The sequence below is a fragment of the Biomphalaria glabrata genome, chromosome 12 (genome assembly GCF_947242115.1).
Source record: "Biomphalaria glabrata chromosome 12, xgBioGlab47.1, whole genome shotgun sequence".
Lineage (NCBI taxonomy): Eukaryota > Metazoa > Mollusca > Gastropoda > Planorbidae > Biomphalaria > Biomphalaria glabrata.
Genome location: NC_074722.1, coordinates 10204353 through 10221558, shown reverse-complemented (window position 1 = coordinate 10221558; position 17206 = coordinate 10204353). Strand labels below are relative to the sequence as shown.

At 37.3% G+C, this 17206-nt stretch overlaps 1 protein-coding gene across 2 annotated transcripts in view; it reads right to left on the bottom strand.

Moving 5' to 3' along the window:
* The window catches only part of LOC106070263 (uncharacterized), a 62447-nt gene extending 47260 nt beyond the window's left edge, over positions 1-15187 (bottom strand). Inside the window, exons 1-2 of one of the 2 annotated variants that reach the window (XM_056006462.1) lie at positions 15045-15187; positions 3032-3122 (exon numbers count right to left, since the gene is read on the bottom strand). In XM_056006462.1, coding sequence (XP_055862437.1) covers positions 3032-3092 — 61 coding nt within the window. In that variant the 5' untranslated portion in view covers positions 3093-3122; positions 15045-15187. Of the gene's footprint in view, positions 1-3031; positions 3123-14978 lie in introns of both variants that reach the window. The other variant, XM_056006463.1, reaches the window with a different exon arrangement.
* Between the last annotated feature and the right edge of the window lie 2019 nt (positions 15188-17206).

Sequence of the window (17206 nt, the reverse complement as noted above, 5' to 3'; positions counted from 1 at the left end):
AGGACGACTCTTAAGTCCGACAAACTCTAATAGCCACATGACACCCTGCTCGCTAACAGCTGGCCAAATAAATAGATGACCTTTACATCTGCCCTATAGATCGCAAGGTCTGTACTGTTGATATATGACAGCGGTTCTCAACCTTTTAAGCTCGGCGACCCCCTTTTTACAATACCCCACTCTGCCGCGACCCCCCCCCCCCATACAGAAATACAGAATTGTAGGGTAGACAATAACAATCCATATTTTCGATGGTCTTAGGCGACCCTGGCAAATGGTCAATCGACCCCCAAAGGGGTCGCGACCCACAGGTTGAGAACCCCTGATATATGATGTAATGTTGTGTGAGAGTTAGTTCCCTTAGCGGATTAGGAAGTGTGTGTTGCTGTTCGTTTTTTTTTAAATATGGTTGAATAAAGCCTGTGTGTGTTTTGTAAATCGGCCTAGTCCTTTATCTATTTCTACTTGTATTTAAGAGTATATTAACATGGTAGCAGCGAAAACACGTTAATTAAGTAAGAACTGTATTAATTATCATTTAAGAAAGCAGAGTAGATCTTGTTTGATTAGAACAATGCCAAAAATTTTGTTAAATCCACCAACAGAGTTGAATGTGGTAGAAGGTAATATCGCCGAAAATTACCGGATATGGCGAAGACAGATGGAGATTTACCTCCTAGCGTCAGGCGCTGACAAGAAATGAAAATGTCAACAAAAGGCCATTATCCTTCATTGTGCTGGAGCACAGGTTCAAGAAGTTTGTGATCATTTTATTTATGAAGACAATGAAGATAGCAATGATCCAGACATATTGTTACAAAAGCTACATGAATACTGTCATCCAAGGAAGAACGAAGTACTTGAAGCTTATGGGTTCTGGAATATGACTCGTATCTCTTCATATGATTTGTTTATTACTAGTTTGATGACACAGGCTGAGAAATGCAATTTTAAAGACAAAGACCGAATGATAAGAGATAAACTAGCTTTTTTTTCTGCTAATCAACGTCTACAAGAGAAGCTACTAATGTGTTCAGATTTGACACTAGAAAAAGCTATAGAAATCTGCTAAGTCTACGAACAAACGTCCAACAGTGTTAAGGAAATGAATAAAAAACAGTCAAACTAATTATGTTATGAAGCTTGAGAAAGCAGATAGCCACAAAGCTCGAAAAAGAAAGTTTACCAAAGATTGCAAATTTTGTGGAGGCAGACTTGAATGTAACAGACAGTCGTGCCCAGCTTGGGGCAAAACTTTGTTCAACTGTCAAATGATTAACCACTTTGCAGTGAAATGCAAGTCACAGAAGATTAACCATAAGAAGAGGTCGTCTACGTCTAATCAAGACACTTGTATCAACTCTATAACAAGAAGTTGTAGATCGTCGTTGAAACGTTTCAGAGAACAAACTAAGGACAGTAAACTTCCAGAATGTAGATGCTGTGGCAAGTAGCAATAGTAGTAACAGTTTGTCGAGCCCGGGGTAAAGATTGCCATACGTGCCTGAATCATTTTTTTGTCCCAGTGTAGGAGACAGTCTCATAAACAAAGTGAACATGTTGCTGTGTAGAATATGAAAAGATTGCGACAGAACTCTGGTAGAGATGGCACGCTGCCCTGCCTCATCGTGGCGCCCTGGAGGAAACGGTCGTGAGAGGGGACGGCTAGGCCAAATGGGTAGCAAAACAAGGCTCCCGCGGGAGTGCCTAAGAGGGTACGATGGTATCGTCATTGCAATGTGTAAAAGAGCTCCTGCAGCGATCTGTTAACGTCCAGGCGCCGTCCCTCAAGGGGTCGTTACATAAATGGCTTGTCCCGCACATTTAGCCTGGTAGATTAAAGGAACATGACGGGGGTCCCGGTGGTGTCCGCGAGTCCGGAGAGTCCGTATCCACCGGAAGTTAACGCAAAATCAAACTCTTAAGTTTAACCCCGAGTCAAACCCCCCCCCCCCCCCCCCGTCAGACAGGGGTGTGAAGGAGGAACACACCCCTCATCCAGGCCCGTGAAAGGGAGCTTTTGATCGTTTTGCTGGCCTAAGAGTTCCAAGTGCGATGCCCAAGACTACATGACAACTTCAGATGGTAGAAATGAAGATGGTTGAGAAACAGACCTCAGGAATGTATCGCCTCAACATGACAATGAATGGAAAGGAGACATTACAGAAACCCAGGAGTCTGAGGGATGCTTTGATTACAGCAGCCTGATATTGTAACACTGTGAACTATTATCTAACCCTTCAAATGGATGGCTCTGTTGATTGTATTGACAGAGATACTATGACATTTTTTCTTTCTGTCATAATTTTTTTTTGTTTCTTTAAATCGTGACATATATGAAATATTATTGCTTGAAAAAGGGGAAGACTTGTTTTATTTTAAACAATATGTGAGCAGGCGTAGGCTATGATGTTATTTTTGTAGAGAAAGAAAGATGTTGATAAATGATGTAATGTTGTGTGAGAGTTAGTTCCCTTAGCAGATTAGTCAGTGTAAGTTGCTGTTTGTTATTTAATATGGTTGAATACGGCCTGTGTCTACTTCTACTTGTATTTAAGATTATTTCAACATGTACTATTACTTAACTCTGCCTTCCCTATCGCCATTCTAGTTGGTGCAGAAGGTGTGGTCTAAGTTTCACTCTGTTGAGAACTAGACCAGAGAAGGAATGTTCACATTGAGAGACACAACGAAGACGTGTGTAAGTCTATGAGATAGAGAAGAAGATTGGTCAAAGGCTGGCTGTTATGATCTGCTTGTGATGTAAATAAATAATATATTATTTAATGTCCCCCGGTCGAAAAAAAATGTTTAGAATTCACTTGTAAACAGGCACACTTTCAAGTATTATTGACAGACCAAACATTTTCTAGATTGACTTTTCCCTTCTTTCTTCCTTTAGACGGTATTGTTTCGTTTTTTTTTTTTAAATGAGAATCTAACAATAATTATCGAGTCTGAAGGTACCACACGGAATGCTGATAAGGGCAATGCTAGTCCTGAATGAAATTCTATAAATACAAAAGTTTACCTGCAGCCTCATTTGTGTTTACAAGAAAGCAAACTGCCAGTGCTAGCAGCAAGTTCGCCATACTGTCAGCTAGTAGGGATAGGACGGCTCACTGTGACAAGAAAATGTATTATGGATTAGAAAGATAGAACTGTATGAATGGACTATTAAAATTTATATTATAAGCGCAAAGGGTTCTAATTCCCTGACTGGCATGTCACTAATTCTCGCAATTGCTGTGGACGAAAAAATAAACAAATTTAACCAGCTATTACTTTATGTGCGCCTATAAAAACTAAGCACCATTCATGATTAAAATTTACCGAAAACGATTTTTATCGGCTCCCAAAAGGGGAATAGCCACTATTAGTTGTGTATGGTCTGTCTGTCCGTCCTCCCGTCCGTCCCGGTTAGATATCAGAAACCAGAAAAGAAAATGAAAATCGGACATCATACTATTTTAGATCTTTAAAAGTTCTGATGCAACGACTACTCTTTTCTTTTCCGAAAGTGAACCATTTAATTTTAAAAAGTATCTATGCAAGTAAATTTAAAAAAAAAAATAAATTTATATATGCTACCACTTTTAAATGAAACATTTCAGAGGAAGTAAGTTTCTTTTAAAAAGGTCACTGACTTCATTAATAGCTTAAGCTCATTCCTAGATTCGCGCATTGGTGCAAAAAATGTGCATCTAAGGTCACAATGGAAAAAAAGTATCAATGTATCATTATAATAATAATAATGATAATAATCTTTATTGTCCGTAAGGAAATTTGTCTTAGAATTTGTGCATTACACCAAAAAAATGTATTTAAATGTATTAATAATTTGAACAAAATTGAAAAGCACAGCAATGGCTTGTCCTCGGACAGCTTAGAGGTGCCAATGTATTTATTAATGCAAAAGGTAGTATCACATAAGAAGAGATCGGACGCGAACAACATAATGTACTTTACTACTGGTTGCTCTAGATTGGACTAGGTCTAGTAATCATGTTGGTCTAGTAATTTTAAGATTAAACATGTAAAGTAAGACATGCGAATTCTAGTCTATATCTAAATGTTTTGATTTAGACCTAGTCCTAGCAGCTGCAGTAATAATTTACATTATGTTGTTCGCGTTCGATCCGCTTTTTAAAGTGATTCTAGTCTACATCTAGATCTATATTCTAGATCTGTAAAGTAGATCTATATTTAGAATTCTATATCTAGTGTAAGTTTAAAAGATCTAGATCTAGCATTAAAAGATGGATTGATGAATACGCATGCTTAATAAGAACACCCTATTCTGAAGGAATAATATTGCTGCCCCTTCTAGATCAAAACTTAATTAAAGTCACTGGGCATAGACTATAGAATATCTAGATATATATTCTATATTTACATATAGACTTAGATCTAGATATAATGTAGATTGGATTTGTATAGATCTAGATTTATATGTAGAAAAATTAGGCTAGATCTATAAGCTATAAGCTGAAAACGGCATTTAATAATCTACACAATTATCTAGATGTCTTTCTTATCTTATAGGCCTACAATACAGACGTTACTTCAAAAAAAGAAGATATAGAAATATATAGCCTACTTTGAGAACAAAAAATATATAATACAACAAAAAATATCTAGATGTGTAAAGCTTGATGTAGGGATTACATCGATACCACGATTGTCTTTTATGTCATAGCGTATGGGAGAGAAATGGGCATTTTTCTGTGTTTAAAATTGGACTATAGAAAGTAACCGAAAAACTGTTACCGAAAAATGAATGTATGTCATATTAATACATCATAGCGCTGTAACCATGATAGATAGCTGCTTGAAATTTGGAACAGTTATACTTCATTATATGTTTTTTTTTTTAAAATTTGATTGCTTCAATGGAAATAGCTGCTAATAGTTTTGTGTGTGGTCAGTAGGGATAAAAATATAATAATATCTACAGCACGTTAGACAATACATGTAGGCTACACGTAGGCTTTATGTTTGTGGTTGTTGATAGTTTGCAGTTCAAATAGGCTTCTTATATTCATGCTGGAAATATTGAAAGCAGCCATTTTACTTGAGTAGACCAATTCAAGGGCAGATTTACATATTATGCAAGTGGTGTGTGAATGGTGTAGGATGGCTGCATGGTCGTGCGGTTTGTACGCTGGACTGTCGTTCGGACGTATCGATGGCCCCGGGTTCAAACCCTGCCCGCTCCCATCCCCGACGTCCTGCGGGAGGTTTGGACTAGGAAGTAAACTATCTTCAGCTTTGAAAAACATTTTACAAACATGACTAATCAAACTGTACATTCAGACACTTTATAATCAAATAAAAAGGCTTCTTTATTGAGGCTTACAAAGCCATTTAAGATTCTAGATCTAGAATTCGTTACAATTAGGGCCTATAGATCTACATTATTCTAGATCTAGGTCTATTTATTGTCTTAGAACTTGATCTAAAGCTTTAGATCTAGAGTCTTATATTTATAATTAATTTGTACATTTTGACACTTAATCAAAGGAAGAGGCTTTTTAAACAAAAATTATTGAGTTTGAAAGAGAAATTGGCTCTTACGAAACTATCTGAAATTCTAGATGTAGATATTGTTACAACCCCGCCATGCACACCGCCATCCAAGATAGTGCAGAAGGTGCGCACTATTAGTGTCCTAGACTAGGAATGGGCTGTTGACATTAGATATGAAGAAGAGAACGATTTCTGCCCTAGTCTAGAGCCGTGTTCAAGGTAGATGTTCTACATATATGTGATGTCCTCGTGTAAATAAACACCTATATCTCGTTGAGTAGCCTCCCTTCAGGTATTACAATATTTTTATAATTCTAGGTGTAAATTATATTTATTATAGATCTATTTATAGTTTAAGATGTAGATCTAGAGTCTTAGATAAGCATTAGAGTTTTATATGAAGATTTAGAGTAGATCTAGTTAAAGATCTAGATCTTCAATCATTTCTTGACTATTTGACTATTCTTTCATCAATCGAAACATGACCAGTGATACTTCAGATTTTTACGTCGTAGCCTAAACCTCTGCAGGACGGTAAGGAATGGGGTAGGGTAGGATTCTTACTTCGACGCTTAAGAGGACATCGCGGAGCGCGTACCAGACAACCATCATTCAAAAAATATTCTTTTGTATTGTTGTAACCACGCTCCCGCGCTGCACTAATGGTGCGCATCTGAGCACTACTGAACACGACTAGTGAAAGACATATTGAGACAGGAAGAAGGACTGTTGTGAGCCGGCTAAAAGTCATGGGAGTCTGAACAGTCTGGTGCTGAGTGCTGTCCTGTGTGATACTAGGAAACTGTGTGTGAGACCTGGAGCAACACTGGGAAGTGTGTCGGTGGTCTGTTCTGTGTTCTGGTATGAAGTAGGACTCTTAGAACTTAAGACATATTACTCCCTTTGACTTTATAGCAGACGTCCAAGTCTAACTAGTAACTATTACTATTTGTTGATGCTTATACTAGTTATACTAAATAAATACATCGTTTACTGTTGCCGACCTGTCTTTCGTTGAGTGCCTAACCTAGAGTTACAACAGTATGCTAAACTAGATCTCTAAAGCAGAAAAAAAATGACTTTATTATTATTAGGAAATAATTTAGATGTTAGACAAAAGAATCCCTGTTATAAGTCTTGGTGTTATTACAATAAAAGGAGGACTCACTATTATATGCTTGAAAACGAGTTAGAGTTTTTTTTTTAGGTTTTAGTGGGGGTTTTTTGGTCACAGTCTAACAGTCTGATAAACTCTGATCGATTGGCGGACATTGGGGGGTCGCCTTAGAGTTTTGTAAAACACAAACTCCTTTTGTAATCTTGTTTATTCACAATTTAGATCCAATACTTTTTTTTACCGACATATCAGAAACTACAAGATTAAACTATTTTCTATGTTTCTATAAAAATGTTCCCTTTCAGACTTTGTGGTCTAAGGGGAAGATGATGTAACGGTCATTAACCCTAACCAACCGCCTTTACTTTCCCCAGCTAAAGTCAGGTAGCCATTAGACTCAGGGGCGCCCTAAAAATTCCGAAATTCAAAGTCCCAATCTTGACCGATATTCTTTCCCTGGACCCCAGGTTATATAACTGTATGTATAAATCAGAATAAATGTTTGTATTTACTGTCTACCTACTTTGGATCACACTATTTAAATATATAGTTTAGAGTCACTGCTGTACTGTACGGACTTCCTGCCAAGGGTGACCGCTTGCCAAAAGTGATTTTTTTTCTTTCACGAGCCTTAAGGAAGACGGCCGAACAGGTGCCTGGCGAAGTTCTATAAATAGAAACTCAGGCGACATTTTGCCTTCTCTGGTGTCAATGAACACAGCTAGCAGCAGATGACCTTTGAAAGAGACATCTGGAGAGCTCTCGCGAAAGTCGCGGGACAAACATTTTAGACCCAAACAAAAAACCTTGCTGAGGAGCAAATGAGGAAAAGAGAAACAAAATAGACAACGGCTCTGTATCAAATGTATTCGCATCAAATGTGGCAAAATATGTAGGTCTCAAGTGGGTCTGTGTAGTCACTGGAAATACTGCACCTATCTTTAATCTATGGAATCTAAGACAAAGTCTTATATACAGGGGCTCATAGAGAGAACAAATTTACTGAACATCAACACATAGCTACGCGACCCCACCGAAATTGTTCTATTAAAAAAAAAAAAAAAAAAAACCAAATGGAATAAAAAAAAAAGAGAAATCTGCTTAATAGCTAAAATAAAACAATAAACAATAAAAAATTAAGGGGCAATAATTCTCTAGTTTACATTTAAAAAAGAACAGAAAACACCCCACTGCTCGAATGTCAACAGTTGGTAAAAAAAAACAACAACGCATGAAACTTCTCGTGTAACTCTCATGTCTCTTCCAATAGGTAAAGTCAACAAGCCACAAACTCCTATTTTACAAGCTGTCTGCCACTAGCTAGATCTTGTTATAGGCTTTAACATATGTAATCTTCCTTCAATTTTTTTAAACATAAAAGCATACTTCTATTGTTAACTTTTTTTTGGTACATATTTAGATGTCAGGGAAAATGAAGTGGAGAAAACGGGCGGTGGAAGAGTATCAATCACCCTACACTTGTTTGTTGACTTCAACTCTTAAAGAGAAGCCCTATGCCCCTTGCACACTACACGGTTTTCGTCGTACCGCGAAAAAACAACAACAACAACAAAAAACTATTAAAAAAACAACAATAAAAAACTTTGTCTGAAAGTGCTAAGAAGGGCCTAGTTGTGTTTTTTTTTTAATTACGTTGCGACGGTATATTGGCATTTTGATACTTTACAACAGACGTGTCTTGCAACTGAACTTTACAGTCCTTGTACGTCCGCCTTGGACTCAGAGGCCAGTGTGTGTAAATGGACGCTTTCACGCTAGATGGTTTTCAACCACAAATATGAACCAATCAGCATTTATCTTACAAAACACCTCACTACAAATGAAATTTATAGAATTGTGAAATAGCTAGCTACGAGAACGAGAATTGTGAAAACTACCCGGACAGGAAAAAGCTCTTTTTTTTTTCGAACAGAAAAACCGTCTCGTGTGTAAGATACCTTAGCCTCTAGTACTAGTCTATCAAAAAGAAAGGAACATGCTATTTCTTTGGCTTACGTATAATCAGTAGTTTTTGTATGGGATAATAGACGTCCAATATTGAACACATTGCCGTCCGAACAAAACCTGATGTAGATGCCTTCGTGTAATCGCTGCCTCATTTGACCCAGCATTACGCCAAAGAAGATAGCGAATAGAGTAGGAGCAAGTACACAGCCCTGCTTCACGCCATTTTCTATTGGGAAGTGATCAGACAGGTCTAATCTGTTGTATTTTTTTTGTCCCACATGAAACTGCTTGAGAATGGATAGGAACGTAGGTGGGCATCCGAAATACTCCACAAACCATCGCGACTGACCGTGTCGAAGGCCTTGGCGAGGTCCACAAAGGCAGCGTATAGGTTTAGGTTCTGCTCTTTGCAACAAAAGAAATGGTCATAACAGAGCTTCTCTATGCCGATGATTGCGCCCTGCTAGCTCTTTAAACCTCGGGAAAACAAATCATTTTCCAGAAGTCACCTAATAAAACCTACTCAACCCCAAAGATCCCCGTAAATGGACAGCCCCTTAACGTGGTAGACCACTTCAGATATCTAGGAAGTATAATATCGAACGGCGCCTCGCTTTCAAGGAAAGTTGATAACCGTCTGGCCAGGGCCAGTAGTGCTTTTGAGGCGAGAGTTTGGCGAAATAAATCGCTCCGCCTGCCTACAAAAATCAATGTCTACAAAGCGGTGGTTCTCTCAATCCTTCTATATGGATATGAGACATGTGTATTATACAGCAACGAAGACTACTTGAGCGCTTTCACCAAATTATGCTTGTGCTCCGTCATGGAGATACGGTGGCAAGACCGCACTACAAACAGCGATGTCCTTGCGAACGCAAGTATGGACAGAATAGAGAGATAGAGAATAGAGGGACTTCTTATGGTCCGACAGTTACGCTGGGAATGGCACATATCTAAAAGGCGGTCAACGTAACAGAGGTGCCCCACTGAAACGCTTTAAAGACCAGCTTAGGCGTCAACTTGCCTTAGCTGACATAGAAAAGTGCACCTGGTTGCATGTGGCCTCAGAACGAGACAGCTGAGGATCACTTACAAAGGCCGCGGGATACTCATTTGAGACCAAAAGAAAACCCGCTGCAAATGACAGACGCAGACGGCGAAAAGAAAATCTTAATCGCCACCGGCGGACAATGGTTAGGCTATGATTGCCCTGTATGTGGCAAAATATGTAGGTCACAGCTGGGGCTGCGTTGTCACGGGAAATACTGCTTTCCTCGTTAATCTTTGGACTCGAAGACAAGCCTTATTATTAAAATGAGTCGAAATGAATCATTTATTTTGAATTGTATTTGGGTGATAAATACATCTGGGACAAGGTTTCCGTGCTTTGTTTTCTAAAACATTTTTTTTTTAAAGTTCTACTCGAGTCCAAATTCCAACTAGAGCCTGCAAGATAGGAGGCCAACGTGTTTTTGCCTCTGAGCTATTTAAATACTTCTAAAAATTGAAGTTTTTCTTAGTCCATTGTTAGTTTAAAATTTGTATTGAACGACCTAACTCCCCCCCCCCCCTTTTTTTTTCCAATAAAACAAATTTACATAATTACGACTAATGGATTAAATAATTTCAATTGTGAATAAAGGATTTTAACCATACAGACAGTCGGAGTGAGTTGATATAAGCAAGATATGTGAACCTAAGTTGTGAATAAACACAGCAATGAAACAAAGTTTATATTAGCAATGAACTAACAGTTACAAAAAAAACAAAAAAGAGTTTATCTAGAAATATTGCTATTATAATTCTAGCAACACAATAGCTTTCCATGTTCCAGTGACTCGTATGGACATACAGCGTAAACATCACTATAAACCCGACTAAAGGGGCATTAATTTAACTACTTATAGATTACGATTTAGAAGACAATATTTAGAACTCAGATTTTTTAAAATATCATCATCATTATTAAACTCCATTTGATGTGAGGGCTTGAGAGGCTCAAATCCCCTCTTGCAAAAGCCCTGGACAGAAACCCTTCTGTCTTGCGTAGTGCATACATGTCACCATCCAGGTCGAAAATATTTTGGTTTCCCAGACCTGTCGCAACGGAGAACAGCAAGTCTGGGGCAACAGGACTGTAAGCTGCCCTGCATTGTGCAGAATGCAGATGATACAAATGAAATCTATATTAACATTATAATTGTAAAAGATATAGAAGGTTAATAAAAATTTCTATATTAAATATATAAAGCACCTGTTGATCTAATTAGATCTATCATAATATTTTGCGTATCATTAATGTAAATATCCCTTTTCTTAGTAGACGATAGAGAATAATCTATATTTAGGCGATTTAGGCCTACATTTAAAAAAAAAAAGTTACCTGTTTCAGTAACCTGTCGCTGTCATTGTCATTGTGCCTGTCACTTGTCAATTCGAGGGAAAAAAAAACTACCAATAAAAACTGAAAGGCTACTGACTGTAGGCTTCTAGAGATTTATATAAATTGTAATGATTGCTATACAAAATTAATTTATAGAAAAATTGAAATACTTATTATTGTAAAGTGATTAAAAAATTCTTGCATTGAGATTAATTATTTCTCTAACATTTCAAAATGTTCTCGCCAAAGTATAAAAGCTTTATGCTATAACTTATTCACCTTTTAATAATATGTCTCTCTATACATAATGGAATATTATCGGCAATTTCCGAAGATATACACTATGGACATAACAGGAAACTATGAACTCGACACTTGTGGAACAAATGCAAGTGTGTCTTGTAGAATGTGCTGATCTTAAACACACAATTGAAGGACAGCAAATGCATCCTTTTAAAGTTCATTATACCCATCGATCATTCGTTCAATCTAAATCTCTAAGGCTAAAGGTATACTAGTTGTGTCCCCTTCTGACTTTATCCAATTCATGAAATCGTCGTTCCGCCAACTTAATCCATAAACCAATGAGCCCACATTCTGCTGTATCGTCCCGCCAACCTAATCCATAAACCAATGAGCCCACATACTGCTGTATCGTCCCGCCAACCTAATCTATAAACCAATGAGCCCACATTCTGCTGTATCGTCCCGCCAACCTAATCTATAAACCAATGAGCCCACATACTGCTGTATCGTCCCGCCAACCTAATCCATAAACCAATGAGCCCACATACTGCTGTATCGTCCCGCCAACCTAATCCATAAACCAATGAGCCCACATACTGCTGTATCGTCCCGCCAACCTTATCCAACACGCTGATGTGCTGTTAAAATACATCAACTGACACTAAACGATCATGAAGCGAATGCAGTTGAACAGAACTGATCAGTTAGAAGTAGAGGACATTGAACAGAACTGATCAGTTAGAAGTAGAGGACATTGAACAGAACTGATCAGTTAGAAGTAGAGGACATTGAACAGAACTGATCAGTTAGAAGTAGAGGACATTGAACAGAACTGATCAGTTAGAAGTAGAGGACATTGAACAGAACTGATCAGTTAGAAGTAGAGGACATTGAACAGAACTGATCAGTTAGAAGTAGAGGACATTGAACAGAACTGATCAGTTAGAACTAGAGGACATTGAACAGAACTGATCAGTTAGAAGTAGAGGACATTAAACAGAACTGATCAGTTAGAAGTAGAGGACATTGAACAGAACTGATCAGTTAGAAGTAGAGGACATTGAACAGAACTGATCAGTTAGAAGTAGAGGACATTAAACAGAACTGATCAGTTAGAAGTAGAGGACATTGAACAGAACTGATCAGTTAGAAGTAGAGGACATTAAACAGAACTGATCAGTTAGAAGTAGAGGACATTGAACAGAACTGATCAGTTAGAAGTAGAGGACATTGAACATAACTGATCAGTTAGAAGTAGAGGACATTAAACAGAACTGATCAGTTAGAAGTAGAGGGCATTGAACAGAACTGATCAGTTAGAAGTAGAGGACATTGAACAGAACTGATCAGTTAGAAGTAGAGGACATTAAACAGAACTGATCAGTTAGAAGTAGAGGACATTAAACAGAACTGATCAGTTAGAAGTAGAGGACATTAAACAGAACTGATCAGTTAGAAGTAGAGGGCATTGAACAGAACTGATCAGTTAGAAGTAGAGGACATTGAACAGAACTGATCAGTTAGAAGTAGAGGACATTGAACAGAACTGATCAGTTAGAAGTAGAGGACATTAAACAGAACTGATCAGTTAGAAGTAGAGGACATTGAACAGAACTGATCAGTTAGAAGTAGAGGACATTGAACAGAACTGATCAGTTAGAAGTAGAGGACATTAAACAGAACTGATCAGTTAGAAGTAGAGGGCATTGAACAGAACTGATCAGTTAGAAGTAGAGGACATTGAACAGAACTGATCAGTTAGAAGTAGAGGACATTGAGCAGAACTGATCAGTTAGAAGTAGAGGGCATTGAACAGAACTGATCAGTTAGAAGTAGAGGACATTAAACAGAACTGATCAGTTAGAAGTAGAGGACATTGAGCAGAACTGATCAGTTAGAAGTAGAGGACATTGAACAGAACTGATCAGTTAGAAGTAGAGGACATTGAACAGAACTGATCAGTTAGAAGTAGAGGACATTGAGCAGAACTGATCAGTTAGAAGTAGAGGACATTAAACAGAACTGATCAGTTAGAAGTAGAGGGCATTGAACAGAACTGATCAGTTAGAAGTAGAGGGCATTGAACAGAACTGATCAGTTAGAAGTAGAGGGCATTGAACAGAACTGATCAGTTAGAAGTAGAGGGCATTGAACAGAACTGATCAGTTAGAAGTAGAGGGCATTGAACAGAACTGATCAGTTAGAAGTAGAGGGCATTGAACAGAACTGATCAGTTAGAAGTAGAGGGCATTGAACAGAACTGATCAGTTAGAAGTAGAGGGCATTGAACAGAACTGATCAGTTAGAAGTAGAGGATATTGAACAGAACTGATCAGTTAAAAGTAGAGGGCATTGAACAGAACTGATCAGTTAGAAGTAGAGGGCATTGAACAGAACTGATCAGTTAGAAGTAGAGGGCATTGAACAGAACTGATCAGTTAGAAGTAGAGGACATTGAACAGAACTGATCAGTTAGAAGTAGAGGATATTGAACAGAACTGATCAGTAAGAAGAAGAGGACATTGAACAGAACTGATCAGTTAGAAGTAGAGGATATTGAACAGAACTGATCAGTAAGAAGAAGAGGACATTGAACAGAACTGATCAGTTAGAAGTAGAGGATATTGAACAGAACTGATCAGTTAGAAGTAGAGGACATTGAACAGAACTGATCTGTTAGAACTAGAGGACGTTGAACAGAACTGATCAGTAAGAAGAAGAGGACATTGAACAGAACTGATCAGTTAGAAGTAGAGGACATTGAACAGAACTGATCAGTTAGAAGTAGAGGACATTGAACAGAACTGATCTGTTAGAAGTAGAGGACATTGAACAGAACTGATCTGTTAGAAGTAGAGGACATTGAACAGAACTGATCAGTTAGAAGTAGAGAACATTGAACAGAACTGATCTGTTAGAACTAGAGGACATTGAACAGAACTGATCAGTTAGAAGTAGAGGACATTGAACAGAACTGATCAGTTAGAAGTAGAGGACATTGAACAGAACTGATCAGTTAGAAGTAGAGGACATTGAACAGAACTGATCAGTTAGAAGTAGAGGACATTGAACAGCACTGATCAGTTAGAAGTAGAGGACATTGAACAGAACTGATCAGTTAGAAGTAGAGGACATTGAACCGAACTGATCAGTTAGAAGTATAGGACATTGAACAGAACTGATCAGTTAGAAGTAGAGGACATTGAACAGAACTGATCAGTTAGAAGTAGAGGAGAGGACATTGAACAAAACAAACGTGAATGAACAACTAGAACTTGTGACTAATACAATAGGTCTATAATTAATTAATGTTGAAGTTACGTCCTCACGATACACCAACGAAAGTTACGAAACCTAACATAGAACTAGAGTTTTATGTTATGTCGGTTTATAGAGTGAGTATATGGCCCTAATATTCAATTGATCTTTTATTTTGCATCTTAAAAATTGGTAACGATGTCTTTGAATCTTGTTAAAATATATAGATTTTTCTGTCGTACATAAATTTTAAAATAATTATGAACGCTTTTCTATATAAATATGCTTTAAATAAATATTGTTACCTAAAAATATTTTAATTATTAAAAAAAAGAAAAAAACCAACAACAATAAAGAAATAAAACTGTAAACCATTATTCAATTCATATTGACACTATAATTCAAACTATGATTTTAACTACGATTCAAACCATAATTCAAATTATAATACAAAATACAATCCAAACTATTATTCACATATCATCCAAGAGCATGAGGTCCATTCACAAGATTAAACTATCCACATTTAGAAATCAATTTTACCTGATAAACTACAGTAGCATATATCACAGCATATAGGCAGAGCAACGGAACCTTTCCTATTAAAGGGGCTGTATCAATGTTACCAAATGCAATTGTCCGCTACGGTAATTTGTATTGGTTGTAGGACCGCGTTTCTCATACTAGAAAAAAAAAAAGGGGGGGGGGGGGAGGGTATGCGACATTCTGGCAAAGGTTGGTTGGATAGGCAATTAATTTATTTTTCAAGGAACAAAAACTATTTTCCCTGTAGAAGTAAATCCATGGTTGATCATTAACAAAGCAAAATGACTTTATTGCCGATGTTTCTAACATTTGAATAATTTAGAGTAAGAGACGTTGTTTAATCTTCTAATTAGAACCTTTTAAAATATATGACATTTTCATACAGCCGTCTGCAAAAATGCTGACTAGAATCTTTTTGAAGAATTCTTTTCAAAAATTTTTCGCTAATGCGCTTTCTTATGCTAAACAGTCTGTTTCTTTAGTTTCTGTTTCCTCTGTTTCTGTTTCTTCTGTTTCTACCATTTCTGTTTCTTCTGTTTCTACCATTTCTGTTTCTTCTGTTTCTACCATTTCTGTTTCTTCTGTTTCTACCATTTCTGTTTCTTCTGTTTCTACCATTTCTGTTTCTTCTGTTTCTACCGTTTCTGTTTCTTCTGTTTCTACCATTTCTGTTTCTTCTGTTTTCACTGTTTCTGTTGTTTTTTTCTGTTTCTAACAGCCGTCTGTTGATTGTAGGAATGAAACATTTATCGTTTTCTGAAGAAAATAAGATTTCAGATAGGCGAATAGGAAACACTATTTTGTAACTAGTTAAAATGCTGAAAACAGAGTAAAGTTGTCGGCATTGAACAAAATCTCTTAGAGAAATTATCATCTCTGAGAATAAAATAGTTATATTTTTTTTTTAAAAGGTTATCTTCAAAAGAAAATGTTTTATTATGACGACCTCTAAATGACTCCAACATCATGTAGTTTTTTTTTTGTGCCGCGGAAAAAAAGAAAGTTGGCATGAAATTCGGTTACTACTGGATTTAATAAGTAAACCGAAATTACTAAAAAATAAAAACAACTTGAAAACAAGCTGGCTCAATATCCCTCTAGTACTTAACATCTCTAAGAAAACAAGCTGGCTCAATATCCCTCTAGTACTTCACATCTCTAAGAAAACAAACTGGCTCAATATCCCTCTAGTACTTCACATCTCTAAGAAAACAAGCTGGCTCAATATCCCTCTAGTACTTCACATCTCTAAGAAAACAAACTGGCTCAATATCCCTCTAGTACTTCACATCTCTAAGAAAACAAACTGGCTCAATATCCCTCTAGTACTTCACATCTCTAAGAAAACAAGCTGGCTCAATATCCCTCTAGTACTTCACATCTATAAGAAAACAAGCTGGCTCAATATCCCTCTAGTACTTCACATCTCTACGAAAACAAGCTGGCTCAATATCCCTCTAGTACTTCACATCTCTAAGAAAACAAACTGGCTCAATATCCCTCTAGTACTTCACATCTCTAAGAAAACAAGCTGGCTCAATATCCCTCTAGTACTTCACATCTCTAAGAAAACAAACTGGCTCAATATCCCTCTAGTAGCCTACTTCACATCTCTAAGAAAACATACTGGCTCAATATCCCTCTAGTACTTCACATCTCTAAGAAAACAAGCTGGCTCAATATCCCTCTAGTACTTCACATCTCTAAGAAAACAAGCTAGCTCAATATCCCTCTAGTACTTCACATCTCTAAGAAAACAAACTGGCTCAATATCCCTCTAGTACTTCACATCTCTAAGAAAACAAGCTGGCTCAATATCCATCTAGTACTTCACATCTATAAGAAAACAAGCTGGCTCAATATCCCTCTAGTACTTCACATCTCTACGAAAACAAGCTGGCTCAATATCCCTCTAGTACTTCACATCTCTAAGAAAACAAACTGGCTCAATATCCCTCTAGTACTTCACATCTCTAAGAAAACAAGCTGGCTCAATATCCCTCTAGTACTTCACATCTCTAAGAAAACAAACTGGCTCAATATCCCTCTAGTACTTCACATCTCTAAGAAAACAAACTGGCTCAATATCCCTCTAGTAGCCTACTTCACATCTCTAAGAAAACAAACTGGCTCAATATCCCTCTAGTACTTCACATCTC